Below are 26,831 nucleotides of genomic sequence, written 5' to 3'. Positions count from 1 at the left end.
AACTGAATAGTTGTTATATATACAAATAAGCATATTGCAAAGTGATGACATGAAGACTGTCTAGACTTCCATCTCACCATGTCTTATCTCTTCAGTGCATCCAAGATATGGAACTTATAAATTACAGATTATTTCTACCTAATATTGATGCATTTTTCCATTCCTGCTTACTGGATTTAAGTAGGTACAAGAACTATTTATTCATCTGTTCTGCTATGGCTTTCTTTGCATTACATTAGAACAGCTCCCAAATCACTCATGCCATATTATTAATGAACAGTAAAGGGGCACTTAGCATTTTACTTTTCTTTCAATGAGATTACTTGTAATAGAAAGCCTCTTGTCTATTTTGTGTCACAGGCCCAGTCCCGTAAGGCCATGATTCTCAACTAACACCAACTCTGAGGATATTGAGTCTGAACAATGAGCCCTAAATGAAAAGACAGGTGAGTTTGATAAACTACTGATATAAAGTTGAGTCCTGAAAATTCTTATGCAGGTACTAAAGTAGATTGATCATGCTATCTTTATTTTTTTGTCTTGGTGGTCTTTCATTTAAATAGTAAACATTACTGAATCCACTTAGCTTATAAAAGTTGACAGGGTAACAGCTTGAAACACTATAGCTTCAAGGCACCAGTTCTCCCTATCACGAGAATTCAACATCACAGAGGGGTGAAAGGCCTTTTATTTGCATAAGATAATAGTTACGTTTCTATGCAACAGCTGTGCTGTCAGTGAAAGATGCGCTCTTTGTGCCAAATCCATCTCTGGAGTAACCCCATCGATTTTAAATGAGTTACTTTGGGAATAAATTGGCCCACTAGATAAAACTGCAGGTCTGAGGCATTGAAATAATTGAGCAAGATTTCCATGATTATAACATGGTGAAAAATTGCAAAACAATTACGTGATGTCATGCATTTATGTACCTGACAGATCACAATTGATTTGCAACAAGATTTTTAAACCATACAGCTAGAGCAAACGTTTATGTAGAGCTTACAGACACTTTTTGGTAGTATGGGAACATTAAGAGGATACAAGAAACAGGAATATTGTATCATGTCATTATTATCTACTTAGTGTTATTGTAAGTCAAACAAATATGAGATGTCTCTCTAAGGTCAGTTTAATAATAAAGGATTCATGCGGCCACATGAAAATTTGTCTTCTTTAGACAGTATCCATCAGGATCTGTTTCTTGTAATGAGCTACCTGAAGATTTCACATCTAGACTATAGACTTCTGTGTATGTTAGCAGGAATTTAATGCTGTTGGCCTTTCAGTAGCCTCTCTGACTTTGGTGATCTTGGGTGAGTTCTCAGTGGACAGATGGCTGTGGCACAATACCCACCTCATCAGTTAACTGCTGGTAGTTATCGCACAAAAACAAAGTAGTGCTTGGGTTAGGGTGACTGAGCTCCAGATCACAACTGAGTAAAACATGTCTATGTGTTAGTTTTTCCCCAGTAAAGTACAAGGAAGATGCCAGTAAACTGGGAACTGTTTTGAATGCTCAGGAAAAGTTATATACATGCGTATATAGCAGATATATTTGTGGGTGTAAATATGTAACTAGTTCTTTAATGACACATATTCGATAAGTGATCTTTTGGGGGGTTCTGAAGCCTTCTTTGAAGACTTTTTGGTTATTAGAATAATGAAAGGATTTCCCAGTCATGACAAAAGTGACCGCACGGCACAATTAGCAAAGCCTACCCTCACTTTTGTTTCCATTCAGTTTGCAGAAGTAGCATCAACAGGAATCCCAAAGCCCATTCAGAATGCATCGTGGTTTGGTTGCAAAGGAAATACCTTGTGCTCCTGATGTCATCATTGCAATCATCTCAAATTCAAGTCTGACTGAGCAGGCTCATTATCATTCTCACCATGTCCTCCCTTAGAGCAGCCTCTCCCTCCTCCTCCTGTACAGCACAAAACAAGAGCCACAGGGGTGCCTGGATTAGGGAAAGGAGAGACACCCAGCACCTCCCCCCAAGACAACTTGCTGCACTACTTCCATCTAGTTCCTTCAGACTGCACACTGCTTTAGAGGACCTTGCACGCTACCACTAAATGAAGGTGTGCGTTCACAAATATTGATTTCCCCTTCTTGTTTAGGGTTGAACAAAGACTAGGGACAAGCATGGATGTATTTATTTAGCTTCTGAATGTGCATATGAAAGAGTGTGCCAGCCTCCACAGTAAGAGTTTCCTGAGAAAAGCCACACATTTCAGACAGCTTTTTTTTTTTTCACCAGGGCAATTTTTTCCCTTTTGTCTTACAAGGTTAACTACCATCTGAGCAACAGATAGGAATGAAAGACAGAGAGGGCAGTTGAGCAAAAAGAAGTACCCGGCAAAAAGCAGGGGACAAATTGTCTCAGGCACCAAGTTTAGGTCACAATCATGTTTCCTGAAAATTCAGAAGGTCCTGACTACGGACCTCGGGACTGATTCTGTCTCTGACCCACGGCCCACGTGAATTTGTGGCTCTCTCCCCCAAATCATCCCCAGACAATGATCCCTTCACACAAGGAGTTGCTTTCCACTGTGGAAGAGAGGAGGCAGGACAGGGTTAACCTCGCACAGTCTTCCTTCAGGCCCCCAGAGGGGCTGGGGTTTTGTTTTCCTGGCTGAGGGAGGGGAGCTGGGGCATGTATTGTAACTGGAACTGGAGACCTTTCTGGTGTTACCAGCCTGTTTGGGTTTGAGGGAAAGCCTGGAGCAGGAGGGAGAGGAGGGAGACTGCAGCTTGGAAAGCAGCGAGTGTCTGGTAATTGCACAAGGTAAACCCAAGTGTCCTCCATTTCCCTGAAGCCCCCTGAGAGCTTAGGGGGGCTCCGAGAGGCCTCCAGCCTCCCTCCCGGCCCTCCTGCCCCATCCCCGCCGCCTGGCCGCATCTTTCAGCTCCGCCGAGCCAGCCTTTCCCTTGAGGCCAGGTGTCTGTCCCTGGCCACAGCGCAGAGAGGAGCGGGGACAGGAAGGGGCGCAGGAGCCCCCTGGCTTTCGTGGTGCCCGGTCCTGGTTCCCCAGGGCCTGCGGGGGCTCGGAGCGTCCCCTGCTCTCCCCTCCCCCTGTGCTGCAGAGGCTCTGGATGCTGCCGTACTCCTGCCATGTGCTGCCGCCGCCGCTACTGCTGCTCGTAGCTTAGTCGAGCGTGTCTCCGGCTGCAAACTCCGCCAAACAAGCCTGCATCCTCCTGCAGGGAAGGATACCCAGTGAGTACCAGCCGAAGCCTGCCCCCTCCCTAGGGCACCTCGCCACCGCCTCTTACAAAGGGACTCGCAGCCTCTTCCCTCGCTTCCTCTCCCCACCCCCTTTTTAAGCCAGTGCAGAGAGGGGCTCCGTGCATTCCCTCCAAAGCTATAGGGTGTCTCCCTCCTCCTCCTCTTCCTTCTTCTTCTCCTTCTTCTTCTTCTTCTTCTTCTTCTTCTTCTCCTCTTCCTGCTCCGGCCCTCCTCGGAGAGCCGGGCTGCTGCTGCATCAGCCGGGGTGGTCCCTAGCCTCGCCCCAGCCATGCCGCTGCGCCTTACCCGCCGTGGCTGACTTTTGTTACCCCTGTAGTGCCCGGGGCTGAGCGGAGGTGTGCTCATTTTCGGGGGTGGCGGAGGCTGCAGAGTGTGTGCGCGGGTGGGAGGTGCCCCGGGGGCGGGGGGCTGCCTGTCCCCCCGAGCTGTGCCAGCCTGCGGCTCGCCGGCCCCGTGCCCCCTCAGGTGGGCGCAGCGGAGGGGCCGGGCTGCAGCGGGGACCCCGCCACCCTGACATCTGCAGGTGGACCTGGCGAGCCAGCTGCGGGAGCCTCCCAGGAGCCAGCAGCACCCTGGACCCGCTGCCCATCTCAGCCTGCTTCGTTCCCGCTCCTCCCCAGACCCTCTCCGGTCCTCACTCCATCCCTTCTCCCCCTCTCTCTGCTGGGGTGCCGGCACCCCTCCTCACCTCGCTGGTTCAAACCCCTCCGCTCCACTCCCCTCCCCGCCCCTCCCCACCTTCTTTGATTTATTTGTGTATTTCTTTCCTTAGCAACCACCAGTTCCCCTCAGTCAAACAGCACAGGCTCCCTATAATTTGAAATTAATTTGTTTGACTGCAGCACTGAGACAGGAAGGTTGGGAATTTATTTAATTCTTTTTCCTCCCTGTGCAAAAAGGAAGCGATGAAATTTCCAATCGAGACTCCAAGAAAACAGGTCAACTGGGATCCTCAAGGTTGGTGATTCTCTATTACTATCATTACTATAATAATAAAAATTATTGTTGTTCCTTGTGTCTAGTGACTCGTAGGAGACTATTTGACTCCAAATGGGAGGAGACGTTGGATGCTTGTCTGCTGCCCATGTGCACTGCTCAGTCTTTCTTGCTCAATCCTGGCAGTGTGTTAGAAAATGCTCTTCAGATGTGGGGTTGGGTGGGTGTGTGGGGAAAACCTCTTCTAGGTGTAAGTTTTATGGTTCTATATTTGATATCTCTCTTCCTTCCCCTCCTCTCCCTTTTTCTTGAGTATTTCCATGGCAAACTTGCCTGGGATGGCAGAGATCTCTGGCTCACAGCTTTGTTTGTTTTATCTGTGGCTCCTTTGTTGTTTCTAGTGATCATTGTCTCTGCTAAATGGGTGATACAGGAGTGGACACAGATGTGTCTGCTTGCTCAGGGCTCCTCAATGGCAAATGTTGGTTGGCAAGCAACTGGAGCAAAATGTCGCTGCAATATAACTCAAAGTGTGGATGGTATAAAAAGACACATTAAATAATGGAGCCCAAAGGGACCTTTAGGCTCTTTACTCTGTCCTGTTAACAATTGATCAGCCCAAGTGGATAGTTTGATTAACTCTATAGTTAGGCTTGGAGTCTGTCTTGGGGAGTGTGTTTGTGTGATGGGGGAAGGAGATTTACGCCAGTGCAGTGGTTTTCAATAAAACGATCCAAGTGGTGTTTTAAAATAACCCATAATGAAATGCTGTCCTTTCCTGGCATGGGGAGGAGGTTTGTACGCAACCTACAGAAGAAGTGACTGAATAAAACCCTACTGGTAATTTGTATACTGGTGTGTCATATTTCTGTGCATCAGTACAGGAGCAGAGCAACTTGAAGCCATATGCTCAGGTTTGCAGCAGAACTGCTGGCAGCCAGTCACTGCACAGCAGTGCTTGCAGGAAGTATGAAGTGATAGCACGGGCTTTGATTATTCAGCTTTATTCCGCAGGTTTGGTTTTAGTGGTCAATTTGTCTGTCATCCTCCGTGCCCTCACATCTACACAATGAAACGTTAGAAACAGTTTCTCCTGCTGTAGAAGGAATACAGCAGAACAGGCGTCTTTCTGCTGAGCAGATCTGATGAGTTGTTTGAATAGTATACACAATTAAGCTTTAGTTTAAGCCTTACTACATCTTTAATTAGGTGAAGGCTGAAATCAACACATCAGCCTCCTCTGCCCTCAGCTTCACAATGAACACATGGATAGTAGCGCTAAGAGAGATTTTATTATTTTAATAACAGTATATTCCTTATCTTAGGGTCAAAATTCTGTGTGGTGAAAACTTGCTCTCCCCAGGTGCTTTCTGAATGTATGTTTGCTGCTGCTTCATTTCAAGTCCTTTTTTTGTATTACAAAATGCCTTTTAATGCAAAAAAGCTATTTCCTGCCTTCCCCTGACAAGGCACACGGGAGGCTGTACTGGTGGCATTCTGTGTGCACCTCTTTGCTTGGCAATCAGCTTTAAAGCATATGGATCCAACAGGTGGCTGGTCACAATTTACTAATGTGTCCAAAACCGTAGAGTACCGTAACAGGTAAAAGACTTCAAACCCAGCACGTTTCCTCTCTGCTAAGCTGAATCCCTGCTAAGGACTGCAGAATCTTACCTGTTATTTCCCCTCAGTGTATTGACTTCATTAGCCAGGCAGCAAGGGTGCTAATGTATACCCAGGAAGAAGGCAAAATATGTTAATTTCTATTTCTCCAAGGGACACAGGAAATAGATAAAATTTGGTGGAACAGAAAAAGGCAAATTGTTAAGAGAAAGTTACCTAAGGCCCAGTCCTTTAACTAATAGAGGAACGGTGCAATGACATTGTACTAACATAGTTCCACTGAAGAATTAGTGATGTCAGTAGAAGAAAAGGTAGATCAGAGTTCCATTCTTTTTGAAATGAAAATATATTTATGTAGATATAAATGTTAGCAAAGATCTACACAAAATCACTTAGAACCCTAAAATGAATTTGATTTACAGTCACATACGTAGTCTGTTCTCTGCATGTACCTGTGAAGGATGATGTTGTTTTGCATCCTATGTGATACCCTTGGAGTTAAGAACTGAAGTAGCTTTTCTCAGATACAAAGATCAACATGTAGAAAGCTGGTGGTGCAAGGATACAAACAGTCCTAAGTCTTAAAAGCAGAGCTCATGTCCAGTTAATGTTCACATACATACACCAGGTTCATTTCAGTGCGTATTGTATGATCATGCCCTGTTCTGGTCGTCAGACAGAGAACGTGCTGTTTCCACAGTTCTGTCTAGTAGGAATTGTGCTAACTTGTGCTAACAATACTTGAAATATATCAACTGATGTTCCTGGCAAGCAAGCTAGCAGTCCAACAATGTGAGAGCAATGGTATCTCAAAGGTTGTTTAGATCTGATTGTTTCAGGCAATATTTTCTAGAAACTATACACATTTCTAAAGGCCAGGGCCCTTGTTGTGGAGGTATGGCTGGCTTGGGACTGATAATGTTGTTGCTTTGATCCCAGGTCAAAATGATAGTCATTGAAATGAATTAATGCTCAAACTCCATAATGCTGACTGAACTACAAATATTTACATAGATAAATAGATTAGACTCTGCTGGTAGCTTTCATCTGTCATAAAGCTGGTATTCTCAGTTCACATCAGCAAGGATCGATATACCATAGAAAAACTTTGTGGAGAGAACAGTTTTAAAAGAATAGAATTGACATGAGGGATGGTGTCTGACAGACATCTAATGGGAGGCTGATTTCTCAGCCATTAAACTGGAATGAATAGGGCATGGAGACTGAACTGTGCTTTTATCCTGTTGTGTAGTATCTTCACTTATCTTGGGTATAGAGTCTATCTGTGTGTTCCCTGTAAGTGCTGAGTGTGCTTTCTAGATAAACCAAATATTTCATAAACCTAGAAGTATACCAGGTCCAGATTCCTACAGTGAAGTCCCCTACCATCCCAGGCAATCAAACTATATAAACCCTTTATCAAACAGATCAAACTCCATCCCAAAAGTCATTGGGACTTGCCCCTAACAATACAATGTGAAATATGTCCTAGAATCTCATATACACAGATTAAAAACAAGACTATTCACATACAGTGAGTGAACTGGGTAAGAAATGAGTAAGACCCAAGAAGGCACCTCAAGAACGGTTTAGGAAGACTGGACACACTGAGTAGGGGTACAGGATCTCACACCACTGGGCCTACATTTTAAAAAACAAGCCTGCCATTGTGTTACTGGTGGAATCAGCTTGGATATACACAACAATAAAACATTTGATCTGCCTATCACTGATTTTTGCTTGTCCCATTTGGTGCACTTCAGGTAAAGCAATAATAACTGAAATTAGTGAAGGACCAGATTTTTAGTCTCACACCTCATACAACTTCCCAGCTATACTTTTCAGAACATAAGATTGGGTTTGTAACAGCATATGAAGATATTATTGGAATTGCTGTTCTAATCTCACCTCTTCCCTGCTTTCCTCTTGCTGTTTGTTACACCTATCTGTTGTCTGTGCTTAAATTGGTTTATAATCTCTTTGCACATGTATTTTTATACAGTACCTAAAACACAATGGGTTCCTCATCCTGACTGAGAAACCTGGATGTTACAGCAATATAAATTTTTTTTAATATGAATTATCTGCTTAAAATTGCTGTTTCTTTGTAGAAAAGGGTAGATGAGACTGTTTCCAATATGCTCAGAAATTATCCCCAAGCATAACTGTCTTGCAGGATGATGGTGAGATGTTTTTTCCAAAGGAAGGATGTCTGTCTTGGTGATGCTCTGAGTAGGCAGACAATCGAGTTCAATCTTATGCCATCCTTTGTGCCAAAAGCTTTTTGCTGTCATTGCAGTGATATGGATTGTCAAAGCCTTTTGCTTTTCCAGGTAGATGTTTATCTCTACATTGACCTTTTGGAACTCTGAAGTTTTCATACAGGTTCCTGCATCCTTTCACAAATACATTGTTTGTGTAGGATGGCTTTCTACAGTTTGGAACTCTAAAATCGTGCATTTGTTTTCATCCTTACATTTAGTGTGGGAGTTAGTGGCTGGGGGGGAATTCAGTCTGTGGTTAGGAGTCTGGAGCTCCTCTTCAGATTTTGCCACTGATTTACTGTTTAGCTTACTGACTTACTGTTCAGTAAGCCACTTACCCTTTCTTTTCATCCCTTTTTCCTTGACTGCAAAAAGGGAATATTAATACTTACCTAATGCACAAGGGTGTTGTGAAATATAATTACCTTGTTTAGAGCAATCTAAGATCTGCTATCGAAAGTAGAGCATACGTATTGCAATCAAATACTAAAACAATTAGGAGGGAGCAAAACAGCCTGTCATCATACACAGATCACATCAATTAAGAAATAAGGTTATCTCTGTACTTTACAACTACAGGAAACTAGTATTACGTGTGCTTCTTTACAGACACTGAAGACTCAATTGAGTTTCCTATTAGAGGTATCTAAAGACCTTTGATATTCCCCAGCTGCCACTCCAGAGGAGCTCAAGTCTTCCATAGGTCCTGTGCCACTTGCCATGGGATTTCTCCCTTCACCTGAGACACCTCAAGCAGCACTGTACACCTATGTGTGGGAAACCTGAGCTGAATCTCAAATGCCTTCAGGTAGGTGATGAAGGCATCTTGATGACTCTTTGTTGGAAAAATCTTCAGCAACAGCTACTCAGTATAAATTAAATTGACGCTGCCTGCAAAGTCTTACAAACTGCTGCAGTACCTGCTTTATCTGCTCTTTGTCTCAAAGAGACCGGTGCAGAAGGCGTTGATTATAAAGGCATAGATGAGTAGAATGAGGGTGTTCATTTCTGTCCTCTGTTTTTGAGAAGATACATAAAAAGAAGTGGAGTGCAATTGTGAGCTAGACAATATCTTTCAGCACTAGTAAGTCAGTTCTTAGTAGCTCAGTATAAGAAGACCGCTATGGAAAGCTATAATATGTAAAAAAGTATTTCTGATCCCAGCAAATGATGCATGGTCAGCAGGGAACTGACCATGTGCTATTTGTATCACAAAATCTTGATAGCTACTGACCCATCTGATAGAGCAGGATTCTGCTGTGCCTAATGAGCATGGGTTGCAGAACAACAGTAATGAGTTTATTTTAAAGAGACATCTGAAGGAGAATAGGAATTGGATAAACAGGAGGACACTCCTGGCAGTGCATGGTGTAGGCACAGTAGTGCCAAATACAGTAAGGTGGAAAAGTTGAAGAGTTCGGAAAACAAAAAAAAAGAGAAGGAAGAAATCAGAACTTTACTAAAGGCTATGTGGTGCCTGCACGGGAGACAGATTTAATGTGGTAAAAGATAGGAAGATGTGACTGAATTAGCAGGAGAGGAAGAAAGACAGCAGATAGCTATTAGTTTCATCACTGTTGTCTTTAGGATGCCCTGGAAATGTGAAAACTAAGGATTCAGAAAAGTAAAATTAGTAATAAGAAAGTGGCAGAGTGAAAGGCTGGACAGCAGCTTTCTTAGTAACAGTGAGGAAGGACTGAACTCTAGTCAAGGTAAGAAAGATGAAGGGTAGGGTATCATTAAGATGTCATCTGTATTGTGAGAAAAAGGGAATGAAAAGAATCAAAGGCAATATGAAGCTGTAAGTCTAAGACAGAGAAAGCAGTAGCATTGGCAGCAGTGGAGGGGTTAAGACAGAATTATTATTTCAGTGAAGAACACCAATGCTATGTTTTGCCACATACATGCAAGAGTAATCCATTAATAGGCTTTCGGACTGAAAAGTCCCTGGGGCAACTCTTGAATACTGACGCTACCTGAAGTGATGGAGTTTGCTTTTGGGAGAAAGATGTATTACATCGGTTGTGATTGGGTAGGTTTTGGTTCAGCTTTTGGTGTTTATGTGGATTTAGGTAGCTAGTGTGTGGGCTATATCAGCTTCAGATAGAAGAGTGCATATATATATGGTGATACAGTTTAATTCTTACTCTCTTGATTTATTCCAGAGCTAGGAATTTTACCACTCACTTCAGTGTGAGCAATGTGAGATTCTTCATTTTAACAGTATCAGAACTGTGTTGTCCCTCCAGGCTTTACTGAGTTAGAAGTAGAGTGCTTGGAGTCACTGGGAACAGGGACCCTAGATGTTGTGCTGTAAATAGGGTAAGTACCTGGAGTGAAATGGGGAGAGAACAGTGAGGAGGTCAAGATACAAAACAGGTAACAAGCACACTACCATTCAACAGGTAGGATATTACAGGATCAGTGTAATAGGAATGCCTAACCTTTATTTTGCAATAATCTCAGCATAATAGCAAAAGCCAAAGCAGTTAATAAAAATGCTGAACAGTTGTCTGTTTTTTAATAGAATTTTTATGTAAAAAAGTGACATTCAGCAAAAGGCTAAATACTAGCTTTTTAAATACCTTTTATAGGAATGCCTCTGGTTTTTGTTTTCTGAAAGTAAGAAACTGAAAACATCCTGGGACCTAGACTTTGTCAGACAGAAGCTGCTCATATTCGAGTTCCTGAGACATTGGTTATACTTCTATTGTTTGCCTATAAAGCACGTATATGAGAAACATTTTAACTGAAATGGAAAATGTGCTCTAAGATGAACCCACTGACTTTCATAAATAACGTGCCATGCAGTTCTCACTGGTTACCTCAATGAGATAAAACAAGTGAGAACAGCACATATCATATACCCTTGTACTTCAGGGTGGTAGTACCAATCCCTTTTAGTCCATGGATCATTATTATTCTCCCAACATACTTTCTGGGCTGCTTTTCACAGGCACAATCAAACATTAGCTCAGATTGTTTAAACAAAATGATATTTCAAAAGTGAACTATGAATCTTTTACCATGTTAACGAACCACAGAATTTAGGAGATATTTCCTTGGTCTGGGAATGCCAAGCCCAAGAATTCAGATTTCGTCTTTTTGTTTAACTGCTAATAAAATTCTTATGCTATTACAAATCTTATTATTGACAAAGTGTCCCAAATGTGTGTATTATTAGGTGTTATTCAAATGTCCCAAAACACAAGCATAGGAGATCATTGGTAAGATTTTGATGTTAGAGTAGAAATTTCAGTGTGGGTATATCTCGGTGTTGGAAGTGGAAATGAAAGCCAGTAAGGTGATAGAATCTGTTATTGAAACCTGTATAGAGGGAAAAAAAGGGTGGAAGAGAATACACAAGCCTGGCTTCACTTTATTTTTTCTGGTTTTAAAATGGAAGGTAAATATCCTGCTGAAAGCTGGAGTTGTGACAGGGGGCATGACATATAAAATATATGAAGGGGATTAAAACTTGTTGCACTAGGATCTGGAGTCCTGACTCGGGGCAGTGTTCAGCTGCAAAGTCTGGGTGTAGGTTCAGTTTTTTTTTAGAAGTCCAGACATGGTTAGGCCTAGCATTTTGTTTGAGTTGGCTATTTGAATTTTAGAGGACATTTGAAAAGAAATAAAGACTTAACAAGGAGAGACAAAGGAAAGCTGCTTCAGGTAATGTAGATTACAAAAGAATGGACTCAAAGTATGACAGGGTCAGATCTGCTACCGGAGGTGCAGAAAATGCAGAACGAAAAGAGTGCACCCGTGGTAAGTCTGAAAATGCTCAGAAAAAAAAAAAGGGTGGACATGAAGACAAGTTTGGCTGCCTCAAACTAGAATTCACTGTTTTCAAGCACATGATGTTCCTTCTACCTTTCAGAAGTAAGCACATAACCTAGGGCATATTTTAAAAAAATTAAGTCTCTTTATGCTTTCTGTTGGTTCCTCAGGCATGTATCAGGGTCCTCCTCTGTGAGCAATACTAAAGCACAGTATGAATAATGTTATGGACATATTACAAAATATCTTCATCTCATTAAGTAGGTATCTTTAATAGATGATGATCTGTTTATTTGGCTAGTTCTTCATTGGAGAAACACACTTATGTTTCTTCTGTTTTTTCCTCAATTCTGCCACCAAAGAGATGCATTCAACAAATTTTTAAATTGCTTCAGTTCTCTGTCTTTCTGATATCCCATAGATTATGCATGACTGTGTGACCATTGTTTGCTAAAGACAATAGACAGTTTAACTAGTAGGGGATAATAAAAGTTAACACATCTTACAAAGCAATACAAGTTATTTTGGTATCACTGTCCTACAGGATCATCACACTGCTTTAAGGATTGGGCTTTGAGTACCTAGATTTTTTAGAGCCATATGTTCATATCTCAGCAGGACTGACTCATCTTTTCTTCCCTAGGAAGAAAAAACAACATGTTACTGACTTTACTGGATGAGGATTTGGATTTTGGCACCTTAAACTTGTGCCACTGAGATTTGTAACATTCAGTGATATGCTGCTAAAGGGTGCTTGGATTATTTCTCTCTTACTCGATACTGTAATATAATAGTAGTGGCATGATTTGAAAACAGCAAATACATACTGACAGCTTGTCCAGGGCTTTTATCCCCTCAATTTCAGCTTTTCATTTTAAAGAAACAAAAGGCAGTCACTAGCTACTATGTGTGAAAAACCTTAATGATGAAAGAATGATGAAAGAATTATGAAAGAATTATAAAAGAAATGGTACTGCAGAAACTCCCCGCTGAATTGAAGGAAGCAGCTTCACACATCTCAGACATTCCTCTAGGTTAACTCAGATCCACCACTGATTGCTTAACTGTTAAGACCGCTAAGTTTGGATTACACAAGAAAGGGCCACACAGAGAGGCTTTGGGCAGCAGCAATCATGACAGCTACAGAAACAACACCAGAGCCACCTCTTCATGATGCTACAGCCACTAGACTAGTTTGCCTTCATGAGAAGCGTAGTTCATTACTGGATTACAATGATATACTGACATGTAACATTGTGACTAGAATTTCTCATTGCTACCAGACATTATTTGTTGATTCAGTTTTCTAAAAGTAAGCATCTGCTGCCATTTAAGGGACTGTAAGGCAGCTGAGACATTTGCATAGGCCTGGTATATATGATAATGAACCTAAGGGAGACCTCTGCCCTTCTGGAGCAATAGCTTAAGGCCAATAAGAATATCCTAGGACCCCTCACTTGGTACTATATGATATGGATGGGCAACTGAATTATACCATTTGAGTGTGACTTAGTTGGAGAAAAAAACACCCATATATAGGTAGGTATCTAAAATGCAGAGGTATTCTAAGTTTCTAAGGACCTGCTATGGTTACGGGAGATATAGTCAAATACAGTTTGTGGAGCCTGGAGAACGTGCAGTAGATGTCTAGTTTAGAGTCAGCAGAATCACTCTCCAGGCTGCACTGACCAATTCGACCACACCTGTATTGACTCTAATGGGATGTATTCCAAGTTATCGCAAAGGAAAGAAATTGGACAAGGGTTGTTCCTGCTAATATTTTGAACTTCAGCTCAGATGGCTTTGGGTAGCTTCTTACTAGGAGGATTTAGGGCAGGTATAGACCATGTTTTCCTGGTGGATTAATTCTCAATTTGTGCATGCTTTGGGGTTACAAGAAGTTACACCATCATGATTAGTGCAGCTCTACTGAAAGTTAAAAAATACTACTTTGAGCTTGGCATTATTAGCAGTGATTTCATTTGTTTTCACCAGCTCTGAGCACAGGAGAATGAGCACACATCCACCTGCTATACGCTGTGCAGGCATACTTTTGCTTTGGTGAAGCTTAATTGTGGCCAAAACTGATTAGAGGGCCACAACTGTCTTTTTCTTAAGTCTGATCTGTGAATGCATGTAGCTACGTGTTCATGATGCAGTATGGCAACACTGAAGCGAGGTGTTAGAAGCCATTCCATATCAGCAAATGCCATCCTTGTGTAGCTATAAAGTTTTATTATAGTTCAGGTTACAACTGCATTTCTACAGTATTATATGAATAGAAGCTGAGCATAAAAAAAGAAAAGTTGTGTAATTCAGTTGTTGTACCAGACTCCTTATCATCTAAGATACCCGAAATTATGTACTCTGTAACAAACCTGAAGCCAGCTTTGTGCAGCCAGAGTCAGCCTGGCATTGACCTGGAGCTCTGTGTGCCTCACCAGTCTCCCAGTGACACTGTTCATCTGTTCTGCCTATTACATACTGCTGTGAGCAGCATAATCTGTCTGAAGTCTCTTTAACTTACTTTTGCTTACCTGAGCTCTCTTTGACTCACAGTCACTTTCTAATAATTTTCTTACATGGAGACTGGACAGGTAAATCATTCTGAGTGGCAACTTTACTGGTGCAACTTATACACTACAGTGTAAAAGAAAAATGTATATGTTATAAAGAATTCAGAATAAGAGAAAATAAAAATAGCTATGCTGAACAAGTGCATTTCAAAGAGCAACTTTCTCTTCCTTGTGAAAGATCCTTTCTGCACAGAGTAATTTTATAATAGCTATCTTATATGTATTCTTCGTCCTGTTCTGGAACAGGCTTTCAAAATATTGAAAAGCCTTCCTTCACTTTAACTAAGGCTGTTACTGTGTATAGGAATTTAAGACTGCTAAATAGACTGGATTCTCAGGATATGCAAATAGTATAGCTCCAGTGAACTAAAAGATAGCTCAGTTGATGTGCTTATTACAAGATTTCTTGCCACTGCCACATGATTAACAATCCACTTTTATTGCTGTTGCCCAGAAAATTTGAGAAATTATCATTTGATTGAAGTGGTGGATCATTAATGAGATTTGCTCAGATTCAAAGTATTTTTCTGTAGATTCCAATCATTAGCCAGATTGGGGAAGACACCACTAGACTGATGCAGAAATTTTTACTTCTTGTTTTTACAGAAGAGTGTCAGTATGAGCTCTTTAGGTTTGGCCAGTAATGGGCAGATACATCCATAAGGATGCCCCAAGAAATCTTTGAAGGGGAAGAATTAGTGCTGACACTATTCTTACTCTGGGGTTAGAGGCGGTATTACATGTGTTTTTCTGGCCTTACTCATATGTGAAAGATCTGTTCCTTGGCTATTAACCTAGTCCTGCAGGAGATATTGTACTGCCCCAACTGAGCTATGTATTGGCATCTCACAGTTTCAGTCTACACTATAATCAGTGGTGCTGCTAAAGTCCTTTTTGAACGACTGAGGTGATCAAGAGATTCCTTCACTCCACTGTTAGGCTGTGCCCCTGGCAGACAGCCAGCGTCAATCACATTTCAAACGTAGATTAGATAGCTTCCTGCTAATAATGAATCTTTGCTTTGTTGTCTCCTCCACTTGTTTGTCTTACCACTAATTTTCTGTCAATAAGAATGTTCTTCCTTTTGTACACAGGCCTTCTTATGCTAAGTTGTCAGACTTAGATTTCCTTCACTGCTTGGTCTGACCATAGGCCATTGGCTAAATTTCTTTTGTGAATCCTTGAGACAGGGTATTTGGAAGATCCCAGTCCAGCTGCTCTAGCAGAAAGACACCAGATAAAACCCTGCCCCTACATCATCCTATCAGCACTTTGAAGCAGAATACTTCGAGCTCCCGTGGTGGGAGATTCAGACTCTTCCTAAGTGTTACTGGAATCCTGGGACACTTCAACTCATTTCATCCAACATCATGTCATGGTGCAATGGAATTATTTTTATTTGTCTTTAAAAAGAAGATTATGGATAAACAGCAGCATCACTGCTCCAACCTGTCTGTTGTTCATCGAAGGGTGAAGTCTGCAGACTTCATAGAGCAGGTATCTATTCCTTGGTGCTTGTACATGGGGCTTGTGAAATACTGACAAGAAAGCAGTTTTCCTATATATTACCTAATAAGGAAAAACAATGGTATGTTAATCTCTTCTGACAGGAACTCTTTCACGAAGTCATCCCTATACCCCAAGATCTTGAGCCTAAAGCACTTGCTTCCTATTTGGCTCTTGCCAGAGCAGAGACCTGCATGAACTAGAACTCCCTATTTTAGCAAGGGCAAGAAATACTGATCAAATATTGATCTAATACTAGGGAAACAGGTTTAACAGTGATCTATTGGTTTTAGTCTTATTTCAGAAAGGGAAAGGTGAGAATTTTTCTTCGGTTTCTCTGTATTCAGTTTCTCTATAAATAGCTTCATAAATCTGATGATAGCACTGCTGCCAATGAGTGTGTTGGAACAAACACAGTCACCAATCTTGAAGCAGGAGGGCTCCGTATTTGGGACTCGCCCCTGTCAATCACTTCTAATCTCCCCTCAACTCTTCCTGCTCCTCACTGTAATGCTCCTCCACTCTATTTTCCATTTGCCAGTACCTGAAGTTCATTGATGAGTTCTGTCACATGTGAACATGTGCTTGGCTCCTTGCTCTGGGCTCAAGTGTCAGAGGCAATGGGGAGGGTAGCTGAGTGCCGAGTGCCGAGAAGAGGAACTGAGCAGGGAGTTACGGGTATGCTGCCTCCCACGCTGCCAGCACGTTTGGAGAGAAGTGAGGGACAAGAGCAGATGGATGGATTTGGAAGAGGGCAGGGTGGAAGAGAGGTCAGGAGAGAGAGAAAGCAAAGCAAGGGAAACAAAATTCGAACTGACCTCCAGCAGTGTACAATCTCACTCCAGCACAAGACAAATCTCCCTCAAGTATTCGTCTGGACTTGGCAGCTCTGTAAGTAGTGCTAGAAATGGTGTCAGTAGCAGTGCATCTTCATGTTAATGCCAATAAGCGTTAGCTAGGAACCCCCTGAGGAGTGCTGTCCTGAAGCCAAACCAGAAAGAATAAACCGAAGATGCTTTCAGCTGTTCCTGGAGTTCATGTCCTGCCTTAGCACATCCATTTTTTTGACCAGTTAGCTGTCACATATGCCTTTGAAAAGTACAGTGCCTGGGAGAGGGAGGAGGGAGGGGAAAGTATCCCAGCATCCCATGACCGTGACTTTTGCAGAGGTTTTTTAATGTCAGTGGATAAGTTCTGGCTGATACCTGCGCAAGCCAGCGTTGGGCTTCCTGTTGTTTCCCTGCCATTTACATAGTCTCGGTAGGCAGGAGCTCTACGGCTGTGTTTGCAAAAGAGTAACTCTTGAGCAGTCCATTTTAGGTTCGTGGGCAGGCTCTGACTGTGGTTCTGACATTTGCAGAGAGGCTGGGTCAGAATCTGGAAGTTCTTGTAAATAATAGCAAGAGCAGCTTACACACGGGTATCATATTTGCTTTATAACCAACAAAAGAAAGGAGTCTGATTTATGTCTGTCTATTAATTTTGTAATAGACAGACCACCATTTTGTCCTGTGAAGTGGAAAAGAGCATGCCCCCTAAAAGAACTTGAAGATTTGCTAATACATTGATGACAAATCATTGTACCTGCTTGATGCACATATGACAAAGACCTTGTTTTAATCAACTTTCAAAATTACTCTGGAATTTAATTAATTTGCTAACATCTCTGTGGCAACGTTTACATGTGATGAACTGTGAACACATACAGTATTGTTTTTCCTCAGTGTAAACAGGGGTTTACCTATTATTTGTAAAATGCTCGGAGATATTTAGATAATCATGAAAGATTATTACAGATTTGGCACAACTAATGCAAAGAGGACTGTTGAGATGTGTTTGACTATCTTACACAGAAGGGGAGGGAAAGAATTTCAAGAGCATTCTCCTACTGTGAGTCAGGACTAGAATATAAAGATTAATGATTTTGAATTTTTTTTAATACCCTTAACATTTCACCAGTTTGTTTACAGATCCTGTATGATGAATAAAAGCCTACAACATTAGGCTGTTTGTTACCCTTCACTGATAGCTTTTCTTCTTGTCCATAGTGGTATGCAGGGCACAGACTGAAAACACTGACCTAAATGATTTCTGGCAGATGATTTTATGCCCTGTTCTTACATATTTCCAATAAGGAGACTTCAATATTTTAGTGGCTGTTCCCATGCTTATCTGTCCTTGTAGCTAGAATTTTTCCTAATAAATAATCCCCTACTTTCTTGGTACAGATTAATCAGTTATTTCATGCCTTATTCTTAAGGGATCTAGGAAGGAATTAATCACTGTCTTCAGTTAGTCAGTGTCTTATTTACATTTGTGAGACTACATTTCACATTTTTGCACTTAGTCCAAAAAGCATTTTCATTTATATTAAGATAATACTTTGTAAAGTTGCAATGAAAATTGAACTGGGATGTTGAAAAGATGACTGCGTTGTTAATAATATCTTCATCTTCACTGGTTGCTAACTATATGCAGCCATATGAAAGGTTGTGTGGAAACCAAAAATGAACATGAAGTTAAAGGAATAAAGTACAGATGTCCAAAATAGGAGTGGCTTTTTTTGGGTAGGTCTTAGAACAAATGTAAGTCTGGGAGCAGGAGAGTGGATTTCTACTCCAGCCTTATTTGTTGTGTGATCTTGGTTAAGCAATTTCTTTGCTTACTTCCGCTATACTTACAGTTGTATTCAGTGAGAGTTACACGCTGCTGTCTGAGCTAGGCCAGCCCAAAGAAACTGTGGACTTGAATCTATCCAGTACAGCACTATTTTGAACCAAGTATGTCCTGCTAAGTGGCTAGGCCTGTAAACAGAGGCTCAGCACTATGCTAACAAAACTATCCAGCTTTTCTTGGCTTGAACCTGGTTTCTGTGCAAACCTTAATGAAAGTCGGATCAGTCTGCAAGAAGGAGCCTAAAACTACTTTGAATACCTCACATGAAAGATTAAAGAAAATTATTCTTGTCCAGCATCAGATTTTTCCAGAATGACTTAAAAGACAGTGATATATGGTAATTATTGCCATTTGTAATATATTAAAGGCAGGGACACCCCTGTTCTAAACACTGCTGATGTTAGGGCTCCTGTTCTGAAGGGTTTATTCTTTATGAAATAAAGAATTATAATATGTAACTAATAATAAGGACATACACAGAAACTGAATTAGGGTTGGATTTGTTGGCATAGTGAGATTTTCTGTTTTTAATATGGTTAAGGGCACTGAGACTTTAGTCCTGCAGACTTTTTATTTTCCTAAGCAGCCATTGTGAGTTTTTCCATTCCCTGCTTTGAGAGCTCCTTGTGAGATGGATGCTTGAACTGCCATTCTTCTGTGCTTCAAAGAATTTACAGTTAGAAATGGCAGCACCTTTTAGAAATACACTAAGTACAAAAATGGTATTCAGACCCTCCTCCCTCTCTCACTACACTTTCTTGACTAAAATTAAACTAGCTTTTACATACTTCTTTTCTATCTCTTTGGGGAGACTAGGTTCAGAATTGCTAAAGTGAAATGATAGAATACCAGAGTGTCTTTCAACAGCCTCACAAAATCCATTGAAAACAAAGAAAAGGGACATGCCATAGCTCGGGGGGATGGTAACTGCATAGACTTTTTAACCTTTTGCACACTTGTTAAACTAATCACAACTAGATTAATAAGTAATCCAGCTAGTCAAGTTTACCGAAAACCCAGTTTCTAGCTATTTAACAGCTGCAAGCCGATTGTGATTTTCTTATATTTTTAAAAAATTGTCAGTCAGAGATATCACATTGTATTGATACTTTTCCTGAATTGGTTAAGAGTATATGCACTTCCTGCCAGCATGAAATATTTAATGAATTTGACATTTAGCTTTATGTGAAAACGTATGCTGATAGCATCCATTTTCTTAAATGTGTATAGAAAATGAGTGAAATAAAATGCTTATGTGTGTGAAGGAAAAATGAGAATGAAAGATGATAAAAAGTGAAAAAATCAAATCCACTCAACAAGACAAATGTTTTTGTTCCATGTTGACCCAGCTCCAGTAGAGAATGAGAAAAAGACATTATTGTTGGAAGACTGCTTGATCTCTCTGTAGCTAACTCGTGTTCATCACTGTAGTTTAAGTCCTCATCTATACATTGATATTCTTAGGGCATAATTGTAATGGACTGGTGACTTTTTTGCCAAAATCCATATGTACCCCATGACTGCTGAGACTCAGAGGAAAACCAGCGCTGAACAGTCTGAGTTGTGTACTCACCTTTATTGCCCCTGTGCAAACAGTCTGTGGTGGGTTGACCTTGGCTGGCTGCCAGATGCCCACCCAACCGCTCTCTCACTCCTCCTCCTCAACAGGAGAGGGGGAGAAAATAAGTCTCAAATGTTTGTGGGTCGAGATAAAGACAGGGAGATCACTTAGTAACTACCATAATGGGCAAACCAGACTCGACTTGGGGAAAATTCAGAGAATCATAGAATCATTAAGGTTGGAAAAGACCTCTAAAATCATCAAGCCCAACTGTCATTCCTCATTCCTCACTGCCTGTACGACATTTTCCCCTTTCTTAACTACGTTTTCTCAGAGCTGCTGTCAGCTTCACTGCTGGGCTCAGCTGTGTTCTGCGGTGGGTTTGTTCGAGTCAGCAGGAACTGGCTGTGTCTGGGATGGGGCAGCCCCTGGCCTTCTCCCACAGAGACCACCACTGTAGCCACCCACTACCAACACTTGCCACCAAAAACCAATACACTGTTATGGAGACAAGGTAGGCAGGTACTTGGTTTCAGTCAGGCACTTGATGCACAACTAAAGCAGTGACACTCTGGTAGTACGGGCAGTGGAAATTGGAGAAGATTCCCACAAGATTTGTCCCTTGGGAGAAACTGCTACCAAATAAAAGCGACAGTGGTCTTCATTGGAAGGCAAGATTCATTCTGATGACTTACTGCATAGCTAAGTTTCTTGTCTGCCACCAAAGAAGCTCTCCAGGAACAAAGAGGCTTAAGTTCTCCTTAGTTCTGATCTCCTGTGCACCAGCATCACCACTCTGTGAAGACTCTCGTAGTTGGGAAGCTCTCTCTACAGAAAGAGAGACCTTAACTCACACCACACTGACTTCTTAATTTCTACCGTGTTCCATTTTAGGCTGTTTAAATTTTTTTATTTTTGCCTATACTACAGTTTTTTGGTGAAGAAGAATGAAAGCCACATTATAAAACAGTGGTGATTTTTTTTGTTTTCTCATAAAAACTGCATTCCAAATCAACTAAGCAGTTGGGTATTCCAAGAGCTATTAATTAGTATGTTTCAAGTATAACTGATGAAGCAGAATTATGTAGGGTTTTTTTTTTTGAAACTTACAGAGAATCATAATTTTGAACACTAGCTGGGAATATATGACAAATGATAAAAAAATTGCAGAAGCTTTTTTATATGACATTTTCTCCAAAGCTGCTGCCAGGGATGGCAAAGCAATGGTTAGACATAATTCCCTCTGGTACATATTACTGACATTTCTCTCCCCACCAACAGAGAGAACTAATATATGAACTTTTACTCTGTTTCTCTAGCATTATCCTCTAATAGGAAGCAAATGGTGACTTTATTCCTTATGCAGTTTTGTAACCTAACGTATTCTTCCCTTCTCCCCACCCCACTCTGGGAAAGGAGCAATTGGGAGCAATCAGTACTACTTTCTTTCTAACAGCACATTCAATCTTTTTGGTTTAATGTATGTTGACCTTTCTGCCTTTACCTGTCTCTCTGTACTTTGTTGAATGCCTTGCCACTGACGACTGCATTTGCAGCAGATTGCTGAGATGTTGCTGAAGTCAGCAGCACTAATACTGCATTAGAGAATCCACTTCAGGGAAAACAATGTTAGATTTAACCAGTGGGGTACTGCTGCAGTGAAAAGCCATATACTCGGAGGCACTCTGTGCATTTTCCAAACAAATGATACTTCAAGCTTTGTTTTCATGAACAGTAAATTTAATAGTAATGCTTCTCACTTCAATGGCAGTTTGCAGCAAAATGCTGTACAAACAGTAGGGTGAGATTCACCTTGTGTGGCAGGCTCTCAATGACTTTCACTGCTCAAGTCGTGTGGTTGAATACCTTGGGGATATGCAGAGGGACCAGGGCCAAACCGGTGCAAAACATGTCAGCGCTGAGAGCAGTTTTCTTGATCCATGGCTCTATGGATCCTGTGGTCCCCAGACAGCAGCGCTTATTATTATGCCTCAGTCCAGAACAACAGCCACAGGGATACTAGTGTTCTGCCCCATATGTAATCATAGCCTGCAGGCAGGATTTTGTCTCCCATTTTTTGATCACAGCTGGAATGTTACCTGTTAATTAGCCCACATCATGCAAAGATGCTGCACAAACACAAAGGCAGACACAATCATTGTCTACTGGGATTTTTGCTCTAAAAGCTAGACTTTCTAAACCAGCGTCAGATTTTTGAGTGCCCAGTGTGTAAAAATCCAGCATTCATTGTGTTGGTTAAATGGATGCTCTCTACTTCACAAAAGCTGTTAAAAAACCACAACAGACAGAGAGGAAGAATGGGGGTGGAGAGGGGGTTGGAATAGCAAGCAAGGCAGGTGGTGGAAATTATTAGCCATGTCCTCATAACACAAAATTTTAATGGCTTAATGATTTTTTGGTTACACATGGACAGAAACTTCCACGTTTCATTACTTCCATCATGCATATAGCATCCACCCGCCTCCTGTTGGATGTACAAATTCCCTTCGTCCTTAAACCTGTGTGCTGCTTCTGTTTGTGACATATTCATGAGAAGTTCCTATGGTTGATAGCTTAATACACTGATTGCTTCAGCTCTTCCTCTAATATACCTCATATCCTTGCTCTGGCTTCCAGGCACAGCCCTGCTATCTTAACCCAGGCAGCCAGTAGCTGAAATAATTTTGGGGAGTCTGTGGGAAGGTTGTGAGATTGGAAGCAAATGCTAGGTACCCATATCCCCCAGGAACCTCTGTCTGGAGATGAGCCAGAGCCAGAGTCCACTGGTGGACTGCTCATCTTCCTGCTTTTCCACACTGTTCAATCAAGAAACATTTTGATGCTAACTTTTAGCGTGTGGCCATTTCAGAAGAGGGTTAGGTGGGAACCCAAACAACTAGAATACTCTGACCAGTGAAAATGAAATAAATGAGGCTCCTGCTAGGACGTGAATGGCCAGTGGAGTCCCTTCATCCCCCAGTCCTTTATGATCCATTTTAGAGAAGGTAGATCCACCTACTTTTACTGGCTGGTTCCAGGAAGCTGTAGTAGGCTTGGCTGGCACCCCAAAGGCATTTCTGAGCCTTTGTGCTCCAGGTCTCTGTTCTGCAACTTCATACACTTGACAAAATCCCGTATGTCTAAATTACATCAGGAGGGAATGCTGGTTTACTAAGTAGTGCTACAGGAAGGATGTACAAGTGCTGATAAACCAGTGTAAGATCTTGTGAAAGCTGTAGGGAGAATGATTTGCTCATGAATTTTCTCAGTGGAACTGGACTGCATGATAAGATTTCTTTATAATCCGAAGTAAACTTCTAGTTTTAAGACAAAGATAAGGAAGACTCCATGGGAAATTTTCAGTGCTTGACTATGTAAATGTTTGAAGAAAGCATAATTTCCTTTCTTTAAAAAATCTCCCATCATATTATGAGGATTTTGGGGAAATATATTGGTACTTATCTTCAGATGTACATCAAAGAACCTTTTTACCTGAGCTGAAAATGCTTTGTTGTCTTCCTTGGATAGACCCATTAAAATGAGAGATGAAATGCCCAGTTTCATTTTTGACTAACTCATGTATTAAACTTAATGCCAACTGCTGGGTTTATGAATGCATAAGTATATATGGCCTCAATCAAATTCTGTGCTGAATCCTGTGAAAGCATCAGATGTGTCGAGTACTCATGTAACACAGGAAAATGGAAGAAAATAAAGTACTAAATAAGACATTCTGTTAAACCTGACATATTTTTTCACAGATAAAAATTGTGACAGCAATACCACAAAGGAGGGTATGTTAATTTTAAAAAAAATGTATTTGGTTTAAACCAGTTGAGAATGTCTCCTTTAAAACCAGGTTTCTCTGGTAAGTCCTATGTTCTTGGCATATTGGGTAACATAGTTGTCAGGGTATAGGTCAGAGTGGGAAAGTCATGCTTAGTGTTTTCATAGCCAAAAGCCAGTTGAACATCCTCTCAGCATTTTGGCTCTTATTCGAATCTGTCCGTCTGAAGTGGCTGTATTTTGAACCTCTCTGTCTAGAGATTTTCCCTTTAAATTAGAACTATTTTCATAGGTCATAACAGGTTATCCACCTCAGCCTGCTGCTGTAAAGCAGGGCCAACTATACCTAAACATTTCTGGCAGAAATTAGTCTAACCTGTTCTTAGAAATATCAGGCTCCTAAAGCAAAGCGTACCTGCAGTAATGAAAGACAATTTTTACCCTGAAACAATGTCTTATGGTGCATTGTTTCAATAGCTCCAATGTTTTGCATTACAGCATTTTGCTTTAGAATAGAATATTTCAGTTGAAAGGAACCTACAATGGTCACCTAGTCCAACTGCCAACTGCTTAAGTTGGGTTAAGCTTTGCCCCAGTCTTTGTGATGGTCAGTGATTGAGTTTTGATTCCTTAATTCTTATCAATATTAGCAGAAATCTCAGGTATTTAAGCTGCTCACATATCAACAGGAGGTCTGGCTATACTGCTCATCCGTATATCAAGTGCAACAAGTACGGTACTCTTGGAGGTGAACAACTGTACAGATCCTAACATTTTAATTTGACTTGTAACATCAATATGTTCATTTGCTTTATTTTGAAGCTTATCCAAACAAACAGGATCTCACCTTTCTTTCCCCACTGTCATCTGCTTACTGGGGTAAGGCCTGGTGTGTTCCTTTGAGGCTACCTGTCTGCTAATTTAGTGCCTGCATGTGAATGGAGATTCATCATCGCTTTCAGTGAGGCAGATTAAGTCTTCTTTGATATGATTTAACAAAGATACATAGAAGAGACTCTGTTCTGGGAAAAGCCTGTTCTGACAGCAGCCTGTTTTGAAAAAACATGGATAAATAAAGCAGGGATTATTCTGCATTTATTGTAAACATATTCTCTTCTCTTTTGCTCTACGTTTGTCCTAAACTATAGCCTAAACTAACTCTACAAATCCAATAATTTATGTAGTCCTTCATTTTCTTAAACTATTTGTATACCACAGCACATCATTGAATTGCCATGTAGTCCATCTTTTGATTTTAGTAAAACTACTTGTTACAACTTCTGGAAGTTTATATAGCTTTTATGTTCATATGTTTGTTCAAAAATTTTACAGACATGGATTCTTACAGGACTCTCATGTTAGAAAAGTAAGCACTATTTTATCTTGTTCTAATGGGTGAAACCATCATTTAAAGGTGAATGGTAGCACTTTTCTGAGAGCACAGGTTTATGGAGGCAGAATTCCAAGTAGAAATCGGGACTTCTGACTTCTTACCATGTGCTCAAGTCCCTAACCCTACTCTCTTGTCATGAAGAGTGAGATAGCTGCTAGATGGAGTATCTACACTGGTTTTCCAATACCTAACTGCTGCTAAAAATCTACCCTGAAACACCTCTGAGGTATTGACTGCAGTTGTGCCTTCCGCATCAGCTTTATAAAAAGGCTGTCTCTGTTATACATCAGTTGCTCAACTAGGTGCTTTAGTAGAGTTTTCCTGTGTATTAATTTATATCATATAAAATACTTTAGGATCAACATTTCTACAAACACTTAGGGTAGCTATTACTAATAGCAGAAAATGAAAGACTTTAACACAGTTCTTCTTAAGAAAAAAGTTATCTTTTATTTCAGATATAAGCAAGCAGAGCACAGTAATCCATTGTGCTGTTTGAGTGACAAAATATTTATAAGAACGTATTATGTTCCCTACCCTGAACTTCCCATCTTGCTCTTAAATCAGTACAACATATTTTCCTTTGAAGACAGAATCAAACAGGCCATGATTTTACTGTAAAGCTGTTATTAACTCTTTGCCAGAAATATGATTTGAATAAGGAACAACATTTATACTAGCAGAGAGGAAAAGAAAACTCACAAAAGCTGTTTTAACTCTACCAGCTCTTAACTTCCTTCCTCTTGACTTATTATTTGTGGGATATCATAAGTCAGGCATCTCTTTCCACTGAATGGCTCGCCCATCCTACACGGGACTATGCCAGTCATGGTAAGGTGGATAGCTGTTTCAAAAAATAGTGGCATGCTGTTTCTGTCATATGGGTTCTGCTCTCTTCTTACCATATGAGCCTCAGATCCTGAGACTATTTTGCTGAGTAATCTCAAGTGTGAAAAATCAGCCCTGAGGGTTGTAGATCTTGTGTTGATTCACAATATACACGGTAGTTATGATCTCTAACTGATGTAAATTGATTGAATTCCATGGAATCCACAGAAGTTATGTTATGCTGATTTACATCAGCTGAGACACTTTTGGGAATACTCAAATTTATTTAGTTCAGTACGGAGATGTTGTGCATCAGATTTAACATATTTGCCTACGGAGGAAGGGAAGTTCTAATTGCTTCACACAACCTCTCCATTTTATGTTTCTTCTGAATACTTTTCTGATATTTCCTGCTGAAGCTCACTGTATCTATTACAATAATCCTTTCAGGAGATTTAAAGAATGGGATAATTGATCTGTTTTACAAAAAATGTGACTGACTTCTAATACTGTCACTCTTCTCCCTATTGTCACTTCAGGTTCTTAGAACTTATGTGAAATATATGTGGAGGTAAGAGAAAGTGTCCTTTTAAGTTTGATGTCACTCCATCCTGGCTGATAAGTGTTGGGAACCATAATGAATTTCTG

General features: G+C 40.9%; 1 protein-coding gene across 1 annotated transcript in view; it reads left to right on the top strand.

Annotated features, from left to right (window-relative positions):
• The first annotated feature begins 4,159 nt into the window (after nt 1–4,159).
• Nucleotides 4,160–26,831, top strand: part of KCNK10 (potassium two pore domain channel subfamily K member 10) — a 68,028-nt gene continuing 45,356 nt past the window's right edge. Inside the window, exon 1 of the mRNA XM_075104474.1 lies at nt 4,160–4,211. Within this exon, the coding sequence (XP_074960575.1) occupies nt 4,160–4,211 (52 nt within the window). The remainder of the gene's footprint in view (nt 4,212–26,831) is intronic.

Source organism: Phalacrocorax aristotelis, chromosome 9 (genome assembly GCF_949628215.1).
Source record: "Phalacrocorax aristotelis chromosome 9, bGulAri2.1, whole genome shotgun sequence".
Classification (NCBI taxonomy): Eukaryota; Metazoa; Chordata; class Aves; order Suliformes; family Phalacrocoracidae; genus Phalacrocorax; species Phalacrocorax aristotelis.
Note: the sequence above shows the minus strand (reverse complement) of the source record. Positions and strands in the feature narration are given on the sequence as shown.